Here is a 20,208-nt window from a genome sequence, read left to right as displayed (position 1 = left end):
ATTATGATTATAGAAGTTGGCAATGGTGAAGAAGAGACTACAACCAGGAATATATCTACTGTCGTAAATAACACAATTTCCCCATACCCCACTGCAGAAATAACAAAAAGTTATGTAAAAACCGTAGGTTTGCGGAATCCTCCAGGAATTCATGAAGTAACAAAAAAACAATTGTTCCAGTGAAGATGTTGAACGACTCCAACAGACTCCAACTCTTTATGTAACAGCAACGTTGGCACTCGATGAGCTTAATTTGAGCCCCACTTGGGCAGACGCACACCGAATGCTTTTTCAGATCTTTGCTCCGGGAACATTGGGTTGGAAGCAGCCTCGTCACGAAAATAAACCGGGTCATCATATTCGCTTGATGATTTGAGACAAGCACAACAAAAGCAAATTGGAAGTAAATTGGAAGCAAAATTATTATGGAAGGAAAGAAACATTCAGGGCATTCGGGATTGTCAGATGGACAAAAGTTAACCACAAAGCTAATCTCGTAAAAAGTGGAGTTGGATTTGTTAATACAAACCCGGAGAACATTCTATACCCCGAAACATGACATCGTCCTGAGCTTCAAATTATCACCATAGACTCCGTCTCTTTGAGGAAATTGACTGTCTTCCCAGCAACAAATCGAACAATATACACCGAACCCCTAAACACAACCTCTGCCTCAACATCTGTAGAACTCTCCACTTCCAGGTTTCCATCTTCTGTCCACTTCAACTTGATCTTCCCCGCAGGAGTAACAAACGTTCCCTCCCCTGTCGCAAGAAGATCCATCTGTGGCTCAATGCGGAGACGTTTGAATCCCGGCCTGGCCGGTTTGACACCATACAATTGGGTAACGACTTCGTTGACGGGACAAGCACTCCACCCATGACAGTCGCTCCGAGGATTCTCCTCGAACTCAGCCCACGTTGTCAAGTCATCCGCGAGCATCCGCCTCCATGGGTCTAAAAGGGCGGGGAACATCTTGGTGTAAAGACCAACCTTTTCCACAGCTCGGAACACGTAAAATTGTAAAGCACTGGAGCATTGTGCCAGTGAGGGATTGTACATTGTGCGTACCATTAGATCCCGAGCTGCTGTGCCGGTGACTGTCTCGGAGAGAACGGCAAATACTTGACTGTGCTGGCTGTATTCCCTTGTCGACGGGCCATCTAGGTAAAAGCCGTCTGCAAAACAATGGGTATTCACCGCATCTCGGAGGGCCTGTGCTCGAATGGAATATTCAGAAGCGGTATCCTTTCTTCCCATAAATTCGCATAGCTCAGCGGCATGCACCAGGGCCACAACATATAGAAGGCTATTGAATGTTGCTACGCCTGTTATGGCGTATGATTGAGGCATGCACGATTGGAAGATCTTCCCTGGGACCGACCATTGAGTTACCCAGTCGATGAAAGGCCATGTGTCGTCTTCGAACCGACCCACCAGTCCTAGTTCATTGATGCGCTCATCGAAGTGGTTGAGAACCCCGTCGATGGTGCTCAAGTACCGCCGCACAATCGCTTTGTCTGCGAAATATTGCATGTGATCCCATACCATTGCAATCCAGTAAAGCGAAAATTGAGGTATCTGTTTACTGTTGAATCCGGCCGGGAATTGCGCCTTGATTAACCCATCGGAGCACCGACTGGCGTGGAATTCTTCCAAAGTTTTCCTGGCAAGTCGGTCATCCGATGATAGTTGATATGTGAACAGCATTTGCAGTCGAGAATCAGATGCAAATTGGTTTTGCTCGTAGAATGGGCAATCCTCGTATGTCTCATGTCGGCAGTTCTGGAGAGTCCGTAAACTGACATCCCAGATCTTGTTGAGTTCTGGTCCAGCCTGGATTTCAGTGGCAATATCGAGTGGGTAGGAGGTCTCGCGTAGTGTAAAATCCTTGAGTTTGAGAGTTTGAGATGATGTCTTGACATGTAATTGCACATATCGGAATGCTCGGAACCAGAATGGTTCGAATGTTTGCTCTGCTTGGCCGTCGGCCACTGTATAGATATCTTTTACTCCATATAGCCGGCCGTTTGAGTCTGATCTGAGAATTTTGGTCCTTGGCATGGGGAAAGGAGCGGTTTCCATCCCTAGATCTTTCTCGTAGCACTCTGAATACAGGAATGTGATGATTGATCCCAATCCTTCCCCACATTGAAGGTTGACGAATGCTGTAGTCAAAGATGCGCATTCAATGTCGACGATGGCAGTCTCTCCAGCTGGAATGATCAGCTCCTGTTCTCCTTTGATAAAATTATTCCACTGGCTATGGGTGATTGGTCCTTCGCATTTCACAACTCCATCAAACCTTCCAGGAATCTCAGGCAGTGCCGGAATAGGCCGTTGAGTCAACTTCCATGGTCGCTGTATTGGTAGCATCTTCACTGGGCGGAACTGGAAAATGGCGTACTCCCAGGTGGTGTCATCGAAGGCTGGCCGCTTCCAACCAGAAAGTGTTTTGGCTTCTGTTACTCTTTCATTGTTTGACATGAACGGTGGGCCCAATAGATAGTTCCACTCTGAATGAGGAGAAATTTGACGCGTTGTTTCTTGTCCACACTTCCAAGAGGAGTCCGTAGAGATTGAGAGTCCCTGCTACCATGTTACTCACTGGCAAATATATATTGACTTTTGAGGTTTGGTACTCACCTCAATCTCGCCGTACACCATGAGACCAGGCAACTCGGTGCTAACTATCGACGAAGAACCTGTGTGAACAAAAGAGTATCGCAAGACGCGTGCACTGATGACATTTTCTCCTTCCGTGAGATAAGGAAGGATGTCGACCGTCTCATAATACCAACGTTCCGGGTAGCTCTTGCAAGGGCCAAAGCTAACACGTTGGCCATTCACAAAGAGCCGATATCGACTATCGGCAGAAACATGTACTGGAAACTCACGTAGCCCGTACGGTCGAGTCCACTGGAAGCTTTTGCGAAACAGGAAATACCGACCGGGTTGGCTCTCCTCCTCACTATGTGAAGGTAGCCAGATCCATGGTGGCGTTTGTGTCCAAGCAGGGGATATCATAACGTTTGTTATTTGTAAATCAAAAGGAAAACAAACCTTCTGTGCTCTCTTGTGGCTCATATAGACAATCCGAGGTTACAAGTCTGGCCTCGGATATCCCGACCGGCACGTTAACCCCGATCCCACGGGCTTCACAAATAGTGCTTGACTCGCTAACTTCACTTGACAGGCACTTCTATTCGCCTCTAGCCGTCTCACATGATTACCCCACATCTTCATAGCGTTCTTGAAGTTGCCTTGCCTTGTGTCCACTGTCCACTGTCCACTTTCCAACTATGTCTGCGTCAACAAAGTCGACTCGCTTCCGCTGTGCGTTATGCCCAAAGGAGTTTTCCCGGCGGGAGAATCTTGCTCGCCATGCTCGGATCCGTGAGTATCTGATCCACAAGTGACTGTTGTATGCTCATTATTTTGTGATATAGACAAACAACAAAAGTTGCATCGCTGTCCCATCTGTGGCAAAGAATTCACCAGGAGCGATGTGCGCCAGCGTCATGAGGAGATTCACAAAGCGCAGCGGTTGCCTAGCGCGACTTTGGTGTCCCAGAGGCAGACTGCATCACCAAAAGATCATGGGCTGGCCTCGTCGCATACTTCTGATCTGTTACATGAGACTCGGTCGGCTGAAACGCACAATGTTGCGGGCTCAGCAGGTTCCAGTTCTCTGAATGCTCGGCCACTTCCGGAAAATGATGCACACTATGGGTCTAGCAATGACTGGACCCCTATACATCCATTTAACATGGACATAGATCAGACCTCAGAGCTTGAAGCTCAAGTTCAGACTGAACACCCCCTTGGTTGGACAAATCAGTGCCCCAATAACACGTTCGATGATGATCTGCTCCGATGGATGCAAGAACCATGTCTATTCGAGGATATGTGTTTTGGTGACGATATCATGTCGGTGCTGCTCGAATCAGGGTCAATGCCGCCCTTCAATGCCGCACCAATTTTGGCCATGGATATTGATAGAGATCAGACAACAGTTGATCATCATAATCAAAGTTCCGCTACCTTTGTTGACAGCGGAGAAAAAATGAGCCGGCCGGCATCCCCTCCGAATGAAGCCTCTGAGGAAGACAAATGGCCATACAGATGGGACCCAGGCTCTCAAGCGATTACTGCCGCTAAGTCAATTGAACTGCCCAAAAACCATTCATTGAGACGGAACCACGATCCTTGCTTTGATATTTCCCAGCAGCGGTACCAAATGTTGATCGCCTTTCTTTTGGACCCTGCAAGAAAAGGTTTCAACTTTCACTCACTTCATTTTCCCGACTTGGAGACCGCGAATATCTTTATAAGATTGTTCTTCACACATTTTGAACACCAGATGCCTGTCATACATCGTGTTTCTTTACGATCTTGTGACGACTTACCTGACCCTCTTCTTGCTGTTATGATTGCTATAGGCGCTATATACAGCCGTGAACGACACACGTGCCGTTTCTCAATTGTACTGGTTGATATGGCAAGGTTAAGCTCACAAATTGCCCTCGAGATGAATAACAAACTTATGAGAGATCCCATGTATGTCTACGCTTTGGCACTAATCTGCTATGCAGGCTTGTGGTGTGGCAACAAGCGACTATTTGAGCTCTCCGAGAGCCTGCGGGGTGCAGTGATAACCTATTGTCGCCAAATCCATAATTGCGAATTTATCTCCGCGAGAGAGGACCTCAAAAAATTTGGCAATAGCCCCGATGGCCAATGGCAAAGATGGATCATGAAGGAATCGAGAAAGAGGCTCATGTGGGTAACTTACGGTCTCGACTGTATTTTTCCCTGTTTACTATACCTACCGGCTTCAATCAGCCTAGCGGAGGTCATGACCACCGAATGTCCTTGTGACGAGGAATTTTGGCATGCTCCAACTGCCAATCGTTGGAGAACATTACTTGGCTCTGCCTCTGTTCCACCTGCAAGAACCTATGCTTCTGCCGTGAGCCCCTTTTTGGGGCCTCTGAGCCTAGGAAGCACTTCATACAACACCTCATTTGATTCAATTCTTCGACAGACGTCTTTCCCCTCGTCAATAAGCCACAATTCCTGGACCAGACATCTCATTCTTACTACCATCCAGGTACAGATATTCGAGCTATCACAGCAGATTTCAATGGTTTCTGAGGCGGCTCTTGATACAGAAATATGGCAAGTACCTGGAACACAAGAAGTCAACGCTCCCGCAAACTCCACTTTCCTCACCACTCTCGAGCCTGAGATTCAACCTCATTATGCCTATCTGGTGACGAGATGCTTATCAAGCCGTCATCCAGGCTCTACTTTGTCACTTTCGGAACAAGAAGTGTGTAAAGCGCTCGCAGAACGCAAGGAACTTATCTCAAGTAAGTTTGATTTAACTTCGATTATAAGTAACATCTAATCAGTTTCTAGAAATGCTAGCTGCCTGGGAACAAGCTTACGCATCAGTACCTGCCCCGGATGTGGCTGTATATGAGACCTCCCGTTATTTCCATACAAGTTCCCAGGTGTATCATCGCCTCGGCCGTCTCACTCTGTACGTCCCAATTGTGGATCTTCAAAATGCACTTGGAAAGTCGGGAACATCTGAGATCTCTCCAGTAGTAGACATGATGCATAAGATTCTTACAAATCACCCCGAGGATGTTGGAAGCATACTCACGCATTGTCTGGAAGCCATTCGAGATCTGCGCGTGCAGCCCACCTTGTCAAGCGGCGAACCGAAGTCCCGAATGACAGAGCCCCCAGAGATAATTACCTGCTTCCTCAGCGAGGTCTTTGTCTGGACACTTGTGAGATGTATAGATCCGACACAAATCCATCTTCTGAAAGACAAAATGGAAGATTTCGAGGCTTCTGATGGTTTTTTTGCAGTTGTGAAAGAGACATTGGATTGGGCTCGGCACCAACAAGGAAGTCGCAAACGCAACACTTCTAAGACCAACCTGATTTTGTTCGCTGCTGCTGATGTGATAAGCAAAATGACGCCTTGGAATGCCTCCCTCAATTTAGCCTTGCTTTTATGTCACAGGGGGAAGGCATCCCCAACGCACGAAGATCAATGATATGATTGATTTAGTCATCCTGTAAGTACTCAAGTTTTACGCCAATTAATTGCGCTGTACATAGACAGTATCAAAATTGATCAGGTTTACTCGAACCAGCGAGATCAATTTGTTTCAATTGCTATCTGGACAAGCGAAAATATATACAACCTAGCTAAATATCTAAACTTCCCCACCGGATGGCGTGGCTGTCATCTTATGACCAACAAACTTCCTAGCTGGCACCTTTGCCTCGTAAAGGTTGTCTATATCCTCCGTTGAGAGCCCAGTAGTATCAGGAACAATAGCCCATGCACCCCAGATAAGCAATACCGAAGCACCAGCGAAGACCAAACCAGTTCGCGCACCCAGGTTACCGGAGTCAACGTTGTACATATACGGCACCACAAAGGTGACAAGCCAAGTCGTGAAGGTTTGAGACATCATTCCAAGTGACATTGACTTAGCGCGCAGTCGGTAACTAGATATTTCGGCTGCAATTGACCAACCCGGGGCTTGCATGAGACTGGCCTGCAAAGAGATGAGAACGTTCCTATGTTTCCGTTAGCATGTAGTCTCCGCCACAAATAGATAGATCCAATCCATACATGAAGATTGCAATAGCCCACTTAGGACCAGTGCCGTGAGCCCAATAAAGAGCTCCAACAATCAGAGTGAAGAGGAAGTTGATAACGCATCCCCAGAACAAGATGCTCCTGCGCCGCACATTCTTCAAGGCGATTCCGCTGGCAATGATGAGAACAATAGCCAGCCCGAATCCACCGATCGAAATATCGAAAACGTGAACTGTGGGCAGGCCGACGGAGATAAGGAAGTAGATTGACTGCGAGAGAAATGGCGCACCACCTAGATTGACAAGACCGAAAAGGAACATCATAGTCATGGTCCTCTTGAAGTTTACCCCCTGGAAGCATTCGATGTAGCTTGACTGGTTTGCCTCGCGCTGTAGATTTTCTTCCTGGATGGTCTTCACCAGGTGGTTGTAGCGCTCCTCGCGATCTGCATCGTCGCGGTAGAGCCATCTGAACAACTTTTTTGCACTTTCTTCACGTTTGTTGATAATACAGTATACCGGAGACCTTTAGGTAGTCAGCGATGGCCGATCGGTGTAGAATGTCAGATACGCACTCTGGTGCAATGGTAAATGCAATCGCGACAAGCCCACCCACTCCCCATTGAATAGCGAACACCGTACGGAAGGCCTGTTCAGACATATCGGTAACAAAGATTCGAATAATACCCATTGCCAAGGCTTGCATGATTAGAATGAATACTACCAATGCTTGCTGGACAGCAGGGACAAGCATAGGAGGGACGACCTCCGAGGCATATGTCATACCAGCAGACATAGCCATTCCAATACCCAGTCCCCCGACAATCTTGCCACCAAGTAGCGCGCTTCGCGTTTGGGCTGTATACTGTACTGATGCACCGACCAAGGCAATGACACCCGCAATGACGCCGGACCATTTACGGCCGATGCGATCAGCAAGAATACCTGTGCCGGTAGCCGAGAGTGCCTGAGCGAGGGCGGACATGGAAGTCCACAGTGCAGTCCATAATGACGGAAGATATAATCCGGATGCATCTTCCTCTCCGAAATACATCATAAATGCTGGCATGGAGATCGAAGCGCCGTTCACAATCGTATCGTAGCCGAACATCGAGCCGGCGCTGAAGGAGATACTGCCTGATCACAACGTTAGCCGAGAATAGAACATAATGGATAGATCAAATCTTACATATCAACAACGCCCTCCAGTGCCACTTAATAGCACCTATTAGACTCAACTCCTGATCTGCTTGGAGGAATTGAGGCTCTTCCCACTCAATATGAGAAGAGGATGATTTGACATATTCTTCGGTCATGGCGGATCTCAGGGACTAATTTGCTGAACAGGTTGACAGCCCTAGCGCTTGATATAATGGACACGAGGTCATCTTAAATGGATTGAAGATCTACACAGCAGCAAAAATCCGGGGAAACTCCAGGGTGTACGACTGCAGGCCCCACACAGGGCGAAGTGGACAGTGGACAATCGGATATCCCGAGTATGGACATATCCCCAGCTGGCGTGGACAGGCGTCCACGAGAAATGTATTCTTCTCATTGCTAGTCGGCATAATTGAGCATCCAAAAAAGGACGTCTGTTGAATCGCTAATCGGTTCGCTTTCCTTGGAGAAAAAGGTTTCCCTATTGGCGGGTGAGTCTTAGTTGATAGGCTCTATCCTGCAAACACTAGAACTCTTCTTACTTTACACTCGTCCTCGGAAACTTCTATAGTTCTATCCTTAGCCCCGACTAGAGTTAGAGGGTAGTCCGTTAAAGTTAGTCCGTTTTCGATATCCCTATTAGTTAGGGGAGTAATATCTTTTATTTATCCGGTAGGGTAGATAGTTCTTTATTCCTACCTCTATTTAAATAAGGTTGCAATAGTATGTCGCTATCGATACTATGCGGTCCCGATTATTTTGTAAATAAAGCATAGTATTCTAAATACGCGATCGGAGCCGACGGGTCGATATCAACAAAGAGCATACAACCAACCATTCCCCTAATCGGTGGGAGTCGTAGAGAGTGGCTTCTTATAGCGTAGACCGCTTAACCTGATACTGTTTCATTAAGTCAAGAATCCGAAGAGAAAGTAGTCATATTGTGGTGCATGAATAGTTCTATTCTTGTAGGGTAGACTGAGCTGAATATGGTCCTAGGCATTCTGTCATCTGAAACCACTCGTGTGCTACTATCAATTGACACCTGATTTGGTCTGATTTAGCTTGAATTCTTTGCATAATTCGCTGATTCACTTCTGCTTTCTACCTCTCTTTTGGTCCGAAAGCTTACAACTATGTATTTTTATGAAACTTGTTTATTTATAGACTTTTCTGTGCCTATTTTATTGATCGTATACGTGACTAAGACTATTTCTCTTACTAAATTTATTCTATTGCTAGACGCGGAGATACCATCTATATAGCAATCCGCCGGCGTGTCTGCAGGCTGTGAAAACGGCCAGCCCTTTGTCTTTGCTCATTAGATATAAGCCACATGAGAGGGAAAATAGAATCAACCTTTGAGCTTGCATAATACGAGCCTTTCGTCTGCAATCATCGTATCATCAACTTATGCCTTGGTCTCTTCTATGAAGCGGGTGGCTCGCGGAATTTCGCCAGAGATAAGATTCCCGCGTGGGAAAGGAAATGGGCAAAATTGAACCCGTATCAAAAATTAACACAGCTTGTAGGACATAAATTGGCAATCTTTTATGCTATAAACATACGCTGTACTTTTATCATCTCATTATATCTCAGATGCCTTTGTTGGACAGACTAGAGATTATCCAAGATGTGACTACTCAGACCATGCAGACAATTATTTTCCTGTCTACAAAGCTCGAGCTGTTGCTCCAAGTATGTGACTTGCTTTTCCAGAGTTTCTATGTGCTCTTGTTTGCGCTTTCGGAATAACTTTTGACTGCGGTAGAAGTAAATATCGCATTGAGGTAGAGAGGAGCCAGAAGACTTACGCAGCGCGGTTTTGAACTCGTCTTTTGGCTTGCTTCGTAATAGGACTCCAATTACAGGTTTGAACAATTTCTTTTGGGCTCTCGGGTTGCTCTTGTATATCTGTCAACACCTTTGAACCCGGGGAAGGACAGAGGTTGGAATATTGGAATGATGGTTCTTGGTGAGTAAGGTCTTTTCTGCTGCAGCATCTGTTGGTACGTTGGTGCAGACTAACCATAGGACTTGGCCATTGAACTCACTTAGTTTCGTTATTTAAATTAGCCACATTGTCAAGGCTAGGGCTCGACAGTGGCCACGAAGTTGGTAGGCTCGAGTTCGGTACTGACTGAAATGTACTTGTTGTGACGGGTGCAGTGTAGGGATTTGAATAATTCTATATTTGCATCTCGAGTTAGTCCTCAGTCACTTATGGGAGTTATCCATATGATAAGGTGACTTACTAGCATATTCACAGGTGCCCACGAATATGTGTATGGCTGCTGTAACCAGTACATTTGAGCATGCCCTCCGTCCATATTGCTCATTGTTTGCGATTTCAGTTATAAGCCGACCAAGGTAAATTAAAACAAGTGAACAATTAAGTATTCCGAGAAGCCTTAAATGTTCAAGCAAGCCATGTCCGGGCCGATTGATTAGAAATGTTAGTCGCGCGAAGGGCGCTTAAAAGCGTAAAAGCGTGTATTGAAACTTTTTAATGTGCGTTAACCACGTTTCTATATTCAATTACAGGCAACTGAAAAATATTGTATGGGCTAGACAGTTCTAAAACCTCCAACAATAGAGAACTATCGGAACCCGGTTTATCCCCGCGTTTAGAAAATGTGGAGATTCTTTGGGGGGAATTAACTTAAACCCGACAAAGCCGAAGAAGCCGATAGAACCGATCGAGCCTCCATCTATAATGTCTGAATATATCATAGGGAACAGGCAACTGCACCTTGGTATCCAATCACTAGATAAGCTCATTAGGTAGATGCTACCGGGTTAAAGAGGTGGAGAGAATTGCCACATCGTCATGTCGCACTCTGATGGCCGTACAGCCGCGCCTCCGCGGAAAAGTCGCCCTCGAACAAGCGAAATGTGTCACTAGTTGTTCTACGCCACAGTTATCAAGAGAGAAGAGAGGGAACAGCATGTCGGAAACAATAGTATGAACGGGGAACGTAGTCCTATTCCAACGGTGTTCCACTTGGCGCGCTAATGGGCAGAAGGGGAAGTTAAAATGATTACCCCAAGTACCCCAATGGACTGGCTTGAGTCTTCACTTCTTGCCCCAATGTTATGATGGCATCGTCGGGCGGCAGTGTTGGCAAAGTCCGTATCCGCCGCCAATGATAACTTACAGAGGACATGGCAATCCCCATCTGAAAGCTTGTTAAATCCCAAGTCTAGCTCAAATAAGTAATACGCAGCTCCATATAGACGAGACCTCGTTTCAACTTGCTCGGGGAGGTTTTCGAGCATGTACTTTGCACCTGTTCGTTGGGAATGCGACTTTCTCATCATATAGCGGTATCATTGATTCCGTTCGGCATGCGTACATGCACCGCTACAGTTAAAGAATCTATGGCTAACAACAATACTTGGTGCTCATTGTGCGAGAAAGTCCGTCTTTGAGTACATCGGTCAATTCAACTGGTCCGTGGGGGCTCCGGACTTTGCGCAAATTCTTGCGGAACTAGCCTTTTATTTCCTAAAGAGCTTATATGAATCGCAATCAAGTTCTTCCACGCATGATAGGTGAATCCTTGCCTCTGCTGATAAGAGTGAACACAGGATCCGACTTGAAGAGCGCCATCCCCCACTTTATCATGGGTGCGGTCACAGTTTTCCGAAAGCAAGGGCGTACCGAAACCTTAGAAACTTGCTCAGTAAACGTGCTCAGTGAACTTGCCCAGTTGGATCATATGAGAAGCCTGATCCATGGCGAGTGAGCGGCTCACTCAGCCTACCCTATAATCTTGGAATTGCACGTTTGCCCTATCTATATACTGTCAGTTATCTATCACTTGTTCACCTAATGAGAGATTTGAATCAGAGTTTCTGGTGGCTGGGAAGGCTTACGAATATGATATCATTATACATGACAAAGTATGGTTTGATTCAGGCACATGATATTTGTAACGGCGACATAGCGGGATGGTCGGTCAAATACCTAGACTATTTGAACGTAAAAGCCCCGTCCTATCATTGAAACATTCAGACATATGCTGGCTCTTTCTTTCGATTTGCAAGGAGGGCTATGCTTTTTATTATCAAATGATCGAAACACCACCACTAAATAAACGGCCCAAACAATGTCACTCAATCAGGAGTCTCCGGCAGCACTCAGCGCGGAACAGAAACCTATTTCTCTGCCAACCATTTTGAAAGATATATTGTCTGATAAAGCTCCGAGACCCTATACCGCCAATGCCTTCTTCGACTTCGTATCTCACACGCACTGCACCGAGTCGCTAGATTTCATTGTGAAGGTTCAAGATTACCATAATCTTTATACCAGTCTGCAGTCTTTCTTCAACAAAGAGGTGACTCAAGAATCTGCGCATGTGGGAAAAGAGTGGAAATACTTAATGAGCACCTTCATTTCACCTGGTTCTCCCAGTGAATTAAATCTGCCATCGAACATACGCGATCAACTGCTCAGTCATTTCGACCCGATGCTCTCACCACCAAGGCCAGACCATTTGAATCCTGCTGTCCGGCACACTTCCGAGATGTTGACAGATAATATTTTGATACCATTTTTGAGAAGCTCACCCATTTCAAATAACGATACCATTCCGCCATGGGATTCTTCAAGCCACCAATGGTCTGGTTTAAGCAACTCATTCACTGCCGAAAAAAGACCATTCCTGAAACGGTCTCCAAGGTAAATCACGTCCCACGTATCGAAAATGGAGATCTAAACAACTGATTTTTTTATAGCATACTAGAGGAAATCGGCCGTACGCTTACCCGATTCTGGAGGCACAGAGCCCATCCTGACAAGCTGACAGAATTTCAAAAGTTGGGTAATGTGTAGGTATAACGAGCGAGTAGGGGAAAAGGAAATGATAGAATTTTGCCATAGTATGGGTTTTCATAGCTTCAAGTATTGTTTTGCAGTTATTCCTTGTGTCTCTAATGTAGTGACCAGTGTTGCTTCTGTATTCCTTTAATAGTGAAAATGTCCAATAATCGCATGTTCAAGATGCAAACCGACTGTTTGGACAGGAAACATGCCCGGTCGGCTGGTTGAGTTTGTAGGAGGGTAGGCAATGTGACGATTTCCTACTAGTAAACAATTGCACGCTTATCATAATCTTTAGCAGTAATAGTTCTCTGACCTTTTAAACTTCTTGCTACATTTCGTTTTAGATTTCTTCGCGGTAGACTTCGACGTTCGATTCCAGCATTCTATTTTCGTCTTTAGGTGAAGACGTAAAATCGACCAGAGGCAGTCCAAAGCTAGGCAGGCTCTGTCGGCGTTGAATCATTTAGCTTCTCATCGCACGTCGTGATATTCAGATCTTCCAAAGAAATTCAGCTCACGTTAGCTAAGGAGACTTTTTAGCCATCCACGTTTCATCTCTGCCCCGATCCAGGGGTGTAATCCATTGGAGTAATTGAGATTATTCATCGACTAGCAGATGTCCCGGATCCATGGTCACCAACACGAGAGTTTTGAGTTTACCTCTTCCCTAATCAGTATTTCCGGGGGCTTAGATCTTACTAATACGAAATCCGGACCAGCTGGAGCAGGTGACGATTTCCGTAGAGGATTAGCCCCGCGTGGCGATATTTGTGTTTAATCTCTCAGAAATGCAATTGAAGAACTAATATCTTTTGTTTTGCGGTGGCGGGGGTCTGGAGCATTCGGTCTTCAGTGTTCTCATAGGTCCCGTTATTTTCTAAATATAAGCTTTGGAGATCGGCGCAATTCGTTCATACACTTCCCCTTTCCGTACAAGCTTTCATTAAGTAAGATATTGTGCCACGGCTCATTGTTACTGCAAGTAAGCCTGGTAACCTTCGGGAACATTGGAAGATCTTTTTTGTTCTCGATTACTTTAGATGAGAAAGTTACCTTGCCTATTGCCTATCTGAGGTGTCTTGTTACCTTCGTCCAATGCAAGTTGGTCACTGGAAGTTGTGAAATCCCACTTTTCCACGGTTCAGTACTCGGGCGAGCTATCACGGCAGCCATCTTATATCTGGCCAAATGATGAGTGATGTTGATGACTCCGGAACAAGTAATGGCTTACGGCAGCACAAGGCACTTTGAATCCTGGAAACCATCTCTCAATTGGAGATGACGTTACGCTGAAATTCAACCTTCCTGGCCGAAATAGCATGGTTTGTCTATAGAGTGTGATGGCCATTATGTACATAAGAGTCGTTTGGTCCCAAATTCAATAGCTTTTGCCAATAAACACGGAGTTCTATTGTCGTGACAATGCATTCGACCAATCCTGCTAAAGTCGGTGAAAGGCTCCTAGCCGCTCTTGTGGATGAGTGGGCGGTAACAAATCCTCAACAACCCTTTTGTTACCTCCCAAATGGCTCAAGCCCATCTGACGGATTTCATGATGTACTGTTTGCTGATGTTGCACGTGCTACAAATCACCTGTCTTGGTGGATCGACACTACTATCGGCCATGGATCAGGCGAGACACTCTCCTACATAGGTGCAAACGACTTGAGATATCTTGTTCTTTTTCTTGCCTGTAGTAAAGCGGGATACAAGGTGCGCGCATCTCCCAGCTTCTTTCGCGCTGTCAATGATACATACTAAGCTTCTATCTTTCTAGCTATTTCTACCATCAACAAGAAACTCCAATGAAGCATTTTCGCATTTATTCAAGAAGACTCAGTCAATCGTACTGCTGCACTCCGCTGAATTTCTGGAAAAAGCGCAAACTCTTGGAAATATGCATCCGAATCTGAAGACTCTGGTGCTTCCATCCTGGGAGGATTTGATCAATGGCAAAACCAGATACTACCCTTACACGAGCACTTTTAGTGCTGATGTGGATAATGTCATTTTGATATTGCACACATCTGGAACAACTGGTTTGTCTAACCTACAACTTTACTCAGGACTGTTCGTTGACTCTGCCAGGACTTCCGAAGCCAATCTACCTGACACATGGCTATTTTGCTGCATTTGATAACATTTCGCGTTGTCCTCTTCCGCCAGGCAGGAAACTTGCTATTCCCTCCGGATTTTTTTCCAAGGACGATTCAATGTTGACAGTCACACCGTTCTTCCACGTAATGGGTTTTGCTGCTTTCATTCAAGCCATTTTCCACGGGACACCATTCGCGATTCCTCCTCTCAAGCCATTGTCAGGGGAGCTTATCATCAATACTATCAAGACTCTCAAGCCCCGAGCGGCTACTCTGCCCCCGTCTCTGATTGAAAATATCTGCAGCACAAAAATGGGGATGGATTGTCTCAATCGCTTAGACTATCTCTTTTTTGGAGGAGCCCCCTTGGCCTTTGATATCGGCGAGGCGTTGCGAGAAAGGGTGCGCTTGATCTCACTCATTGGCTCAACTGAGATGGGGGTGATACTATCGATGGCCCCAGAGGAAAGTGCAGATTGGGCATATTTTGATTGGGCCCCAAACTCCAACGTCTATATGGATCCAGTTGACAGCGACTTGCACGAGCTAGTGATCCGTCGAGGCAAGGACCGCAAGGTCCACGGAATCTTCCATACATTCCCTGATCTCAGGGAATATCGGTCACAGGATCTCTTTCGACGACATCCGAATAAAGCAAATCTGTGGCGTTATGCCGGACGTTTAGACGATGTTATCGTTCTCAGCAATGGTGAAAAGTTCAATCCTATTGCTACCGAGAAGGCCATAGAGGCACACCCATTGGTCTCAAAGGCCATAGTCGTCGGACAAGCAAGATTTCAATCCGCTATGCTTATTGAACCAAACTGGGACCTGTGGACAGATAATGAACATACAGTTGAAGATTTCTTGGGTGAAGTCTGGCCATTAGTTGAAAGGGCAAATGAAATGGTCCCCGCATATGGGCGAGTGATGTTCAACCGCATCGGTCTTGCGTCGAAAGCGAAGCCCTTCAAAGTAACCGCAAAAGGAAGCACCCAGCGCCGACAGGTGAACAATGACTACCACATTGAAATTGACAGCCTGTATGCAAAGGAGCCAATTACCAAATTGGAGTTTCCCAAGACGCCGACAATATCTTCAATCACTTGCTACATCCAGCAGGTTGTCCACGGCCAGCTCAACAGTCCGGCAATAGATGACTGGGCTGATCTCTACGCGGCCGGACTCGACTCCTTACAGACCGTATCCATCGCAAATATGTTGAATAAAGCCATCAATCGCCGGGAGCCCAATAGTGAAGAACTGATCACTGCACAAATGGTCTATGATCACCCAACCATTTCAGCCCTGTCGCACTTCATCAACAGCTTTCTACATGGGAGCCGCGTTGAGATGGCTATATCTCGAACTACAAAGATCAATGATGTGTTGAAGACTTACATTTACGCTCTTCCAGAACAGAAAGCACTGTCTATATCCAGAGACACCTGCCGGAAGCATGTTGTTTTACTCACAGGGTCAACGGGGTCTCTCGGCACTTATATTCTGAATGTTCTCCTGGGTGATCCGTCGGTAGCGAAGATCTATTGTCTCAACAGATCAGAGCGTGCTGAGGAGAACCAGATGAAGAGCCACCACAAGAGAGGCTTGAGAGTTTGGCATTTGAACGATGATCGGGTTGAATTTGTGCATGCAGTATTCGGAGAGAATCACCTCGGCCTTCCTGATACCACATACTACAGACTGCTCAATGCAGTCGATATTATCGTCCATAACGCATGGGATGTGAATTTCAACCGCTCGCTTACTTCCTTTCAGCCGCTGATCAAAGGTGCTTATGACCTTTTCGACATCAGCAGACGAGGTCGATTCCGCCCGCATTTCTTCTTCGTGTCTTCAATAAGCACAATACAAAATTGGAATATATCTATGGGTGGTCGATCGGCACCAGAAGACCTGATAAAGTCTCCTGATGCAGTCGCACATCAAGGATATGCAGAATCGAAACACGTCGTTGAGAGACTCTGCTACCACATGTCGAGTGTGGCTCGCGTGCCAACGACAATTCTGCGCGTGGGACAGATTGCTGGGCCAAGCCTAAGCATGGGAAACTGGAACAGAAGCGAATGGCTTCCCGCCTTGGTGGAGACTTCAAGAAGTCTAGGAAAGATCCCAAATCATCTTGGAAATGCTAACAATATTGACTGGATTCCAGTTGTAAGTCATTCATTGGGTTGACGCACTCCACTGTGGAATTGAGAAAGCCATCAATTTTACTAATTCGTTCCTGATAGGATTTTGTTGCGGATATAATAGAAGAGATTATGCACACTCGTCTTGAACAACAGGAAGAACACATCTCCGCTACGTTCCACGTAGTCAATCCACACACATCGTCGTGGCAGGATCTTATTCGTCCTATCAAATCAAAATACGATCTGACTGATGTCGACCTATCCGAATGGATTCATGAGCTTGAGCTGATTTCACACCCAATGACGCAGGACATGCAAAAGAAGCCTTCCCTCAAGTTATTACCTTTCTACCGCAGCTTGACAGCTCCCGATAAAACATCTTCCAAAATTGATACATCCAAGGCGGAGCGGGCAAGTCCAACAATCAGAAGCCTGCAACCCATATCTGCACATCTGATGGAAATTTGGCTACAACAGTGGGAGGGACTTGGAAGAGATTGAAACCAGCCCGAGCATCAATATTGGCGAGTTTTGAGAGATGAAAAATAGTTATGTTTGGGACAGTGATCGTCATCCTGTTGTGGTCTAACGGTGACACCTGAGATTGGATTAGTGTATAAGATGTAGATTTACACAGACTTACACAAATTTACATAGACGCCGGTATATCTTCTTTGGCCTTCCTACTACTCTACCGTAAAGGTTTCTGCTGGCCTGCTCCACATGCATACATCTCTCTGGTTTAATTATCACACTACCAACTTAAAGGATTTCACTCAATAACTATAGACAATTTTAAATTAGTGGCTCCTCAATTCATTGTAGATTTTGTACTCGCTGGGTTCCTTCCACCCCTTAAGTGGTTAGCTGTTAAGAAAGCCAAAGCTCCTGGGAGACGGTCTGCTGCTCCTGTAAACCTAGGATACTCCGGAGGAATCCTCGGGTAAGTAGCATCCACCTCTAGAAAGCCAGGATAGCTCCCAGAAGCAAGGCTCAACCGAAGGCATTTTCATTGTCACTTATGTTTACTACTTAGACTTTCTTTACCTGGTTATAACTTGGCAACACTCACGAATAGCCTAATACTTCGGTATAGAGCGATCAAGATATAGGCCGACGGCAGACTTTCTCGTTGACTACTACCCCGGGGCCGATGCTCCGAATGATTTCTTTATATAAATCAATAAGATTATACCAATTGCTCAATATCTAAGAGAACAGAGAGAGGCCTGGGTCACGAAAGAGCGTCTGAGACCACTAGCTCCCTACGGTGCGTGGGCACCAGGGTATATATATGAACCCAGAGCCTGACAAACAAGGCCTAGGTGCAGACAAACCCGATAAATCTACACCATGAACATGTCTGCATTCATCTCCATAGACCAAAGGCTTAGGGCAAGTAATGTCATCGGATCCGGGATCCCGAACCCCGATCTCACTCTAACCAAAAGAGGCAAGGTGAAAAACGCGATAGTCCAGGATTCTGATTGGAAAGGGGCGACCTCGTATAAGCTCGCTTTGTGTAAGTTAGATGTTTTCTTCCCACTTCCACCTGTCATCAAAATACATGTGATGGCCATCTCAGTCCCCCTGAACAAGGCCAAACAAAATGGGACACACCAACGTAGGAACATCAACAGCACCCAACACAAACCAACACTATCCTCAATCAAAGAAAATGAGAAACAACCCAACACCAACGTGGACAAATCACCCAAACAACAAAGGAGCCGCACAGTCCTCTACCGCTGTAAGCTGTTCGCAACAAAACACACATGGGCCACACCACTAGCCCTACTGCTATTTATCCTAGCACTATATGCGGTCAACCCGACCGAGTCTAACATCCTCCACCACTTTATATTCCTATCCTACAAACAGCCCCCAAACGCCCCAAATGCCAAACCCCAATACGGCAAGGGCCCATGGGATCTAGCCTTTGTGACCTTCTACACAGTCCTCCTATCATTCACCCGCGAATTCATCATGCAAGAACTCCTACTCCCACTAGCACGCACATACATCAAATCCAGAGGCAAACAAGCCCGCTTCATGGAACAGATGTACACAGCAATTTACTTCGGCGTCCTCGGCCCGGCAGGGTTGTATGTGATGCGGCAGACGCCGGTGTGGTATTTCAACACGCGCGGCATGTATGAGGGGTTTCCGCATCGGACGCACGAGGCGCCGTTTAAGTTTTATTATTTGTTTGAGGCGGCGTACTGGGCGCAGCAGGCGCTTGTTATGTTACTCGGCATGGAGAAGCCTAGGAAGGATTTTAAGGAGCTTGTTATGCATCATGTTGTGACGTTGGTGCTTATTGGGCTTAGTTATCGATTTCATTTTGCGTTTCTCGGAATTGGGGTTTATGTCACTCATGATATCAGTGATTTCTTTCTTGCTGTGAGTTTGTCTTGGTTCGGGGTGTTTATGAGGGTTTCATTGGTTATATGGGGATTCTTATTGATTTTCTTTACAGGTCTCCAAATCTCTTCACTATATCGCCCCAGATTTCATGATCCCGTTCTTTGCGACATCAATCGGCGCCTGGGTGTATCTGCGCCATGTATTGAATCTCCGCATTCTATACTCCCTTCTAACTGAGTTCCGGACTGTTGGGTCGTACGAACTCAACTGGGAGACACAGCAATACAAATGCTGGATCTCGAACATCATCACTTTTGGGCTGCTGGCTTGTCTTCAGTGTCTCAATCTCTTTTGGCTGTACTGCCTTTTACGGAGTGCACTCCGGTTCCTTGCTACTGGTGATAAGAAGGATGACCGATCTGAGCCCGATGAGTCTGATATTGAGGCTGAGAATCAAGGCTTGGAGGGTGTCAATGGCCATGCTGCTCCGAATGGCAATGGAGATGCTCTTTGTGGGAAGTTGAATGGAGCTGCCCGCTAGACTTGAAGCTTGTTTGGCGTGGATTTCTTCTCGTGCCGGAGATGACGGGAAGCTTGCAGACTTGCGCAAGACTTAATGTTTCACGCTATCATGTTACGTATGGTTCCATTCCAGATAGAGTAGGCTGGTCCTGTGGCACCCGTCACGAGGTCAATGGGATACCGGAGGAAACCGGCGTACTGTGCGGCTGAGACGGAATATATATCCTAGTCATCGTCATCCCAGAATACATCTGGGTCCCATCCAATAGTGGGAAAGATAACGCGTTATCATCGTATGGATCTGTAATAGTGAATACCAGGCTTTCGTATGATCCAACAGTAGATGCCATGAATAGTGTAACGAGAAAGAATGTCTCATTCCGGTAGCGCAGTGTTGATGCATAGATGCCTTCTTCAGGCCCGGTAGAGTTCTGCAGCGCCAGGA

The 20,208-nt window shown here is 46.2% G+C and overlaps 5 protein-coding genes across 5 annotated transcripts; 3 read left to right on the top strand and 2 right to left on the bottom strand.

The window, feature by feature from the left end:
- Positions 1–573: 573 nt before the first annotated feature.
- On the bottom strand, positions 574–2,995 carry PENARI_c017G00907 (uncharacterized protein; the record flags this gene model as incomplete). Its single annotated transcript, XM_022634236.1, has 3 exons — positions 574–2,589; positions 2,647–2,866; positions 2,973–2,995. 3 exons carry the CDS (start codon positions 2,993–2,995, stop codon positions 574–576), a joined length of 2,259 nt encoding a protein of 752 aa, XP_022485699.1.
- Positions 2,996–3,302: 307 nt separating this feature from the next.
- Positions 3,303–5,892, top strand: PENARI_c017G01305 (C2H2-type zinc finger protein; the record flags this gene model as incomplete). The annotated part of the gene is made up of 5 exons (XM_022634244.1): positions 3,303–3,396; positions 3,450–4,161; positions 4,846–5,375; positions 5,425–5,804; positions 5,887–5,892. The coding sequence occupies 5 exons, from the start codon at positions 3,303–3,305 to the stop codon at positions 5,890–5,892; spliced, it is 1,722 nt and encodes a 573-aa protein (XP_022485746.1).
- A 347-nt stretch (positions 5,893–6,239) lies between these two features.
- fmqE (MFS-type transporter fmqE) lies at positions 6,240–7,946 on the bottom strand (the record flags this gene model as incomplete). The annotated part of the gene is made up of 4 exons (XM_022634364.1): positions 6,240–6,609; positions 6,665–7,156; positions 7,206–7,767; positions 7,820–7,946. 4 exons carry the CDS (start codon positions 7,944–7,946, stop codon positions 6,240–6,242), a joined length of 1,551 nt encoding a protein of 516 aa, XP_022485716.1.
- Positions 7,947–11,903: 3,957 nt separating this feature from the next.
- On the top strand, positions 11,904–12,624 carry PENARI_c017G06741 (regulator of G-protein signaling domain-containing protein; the record flags this gene model as incomplete). The annotated part of the gene is made up of 3 exons (XM_022634349.1): positions 11,904–12,478; positions 12,535–12,554; positions 12,617–12,624. The coding sequence occupies 3 exons, from the start codon at positions 11,904–11,906 to the stop codon at positions 12,622–12,624; spliced, it is 603 nt and encodes a 200-aa protein (XP_022485917.1).
- A 1,420-nt stretch (positions 12,625–14,044) lies between these two features.
- On the top strand, positions 14,045–19,782 carry PENARI_c017G00421 (uncharacterized protein; the record flags this gene model as incomplete). Its single annotated transcript, XM_022634223.1, has 7 exons — positions 14,045–14,110; positions 14,400–14,627; positions 14,689–16,896; positions 16,974–17,209; positions 18,503–18,624; positions 18,688–19,277; positions 19,354–19,782. The coding sequence occupies 7 exons, from the start codon at positions 14,045–14,047 to the stop codon at positions 19,780–19,782; spliced, it is 3,879 nt and encodes a 1,292-aa protein (XP_022485923.1).
- Positions 19,783–20,208: the final 426 nt, after the last annotated feature.

Source organism: Penicillium arizonense, assembly GCF_001773325.1.
Source record: "Penicillium arizonense strain CBS 141311 chromosome Unknown PENARI_contig017, whole genome shotgun sequence".
Lineage (NCBI taxonomy): Eukaryota > Fungi > Ascomycota > Eurotiomycetes > Eurotiales > Aspergillaceae > Penicillium > Penicillium arizonense.
This window is presented reverse-complemented; position numbering and strand designations above follow the sequence as displayed.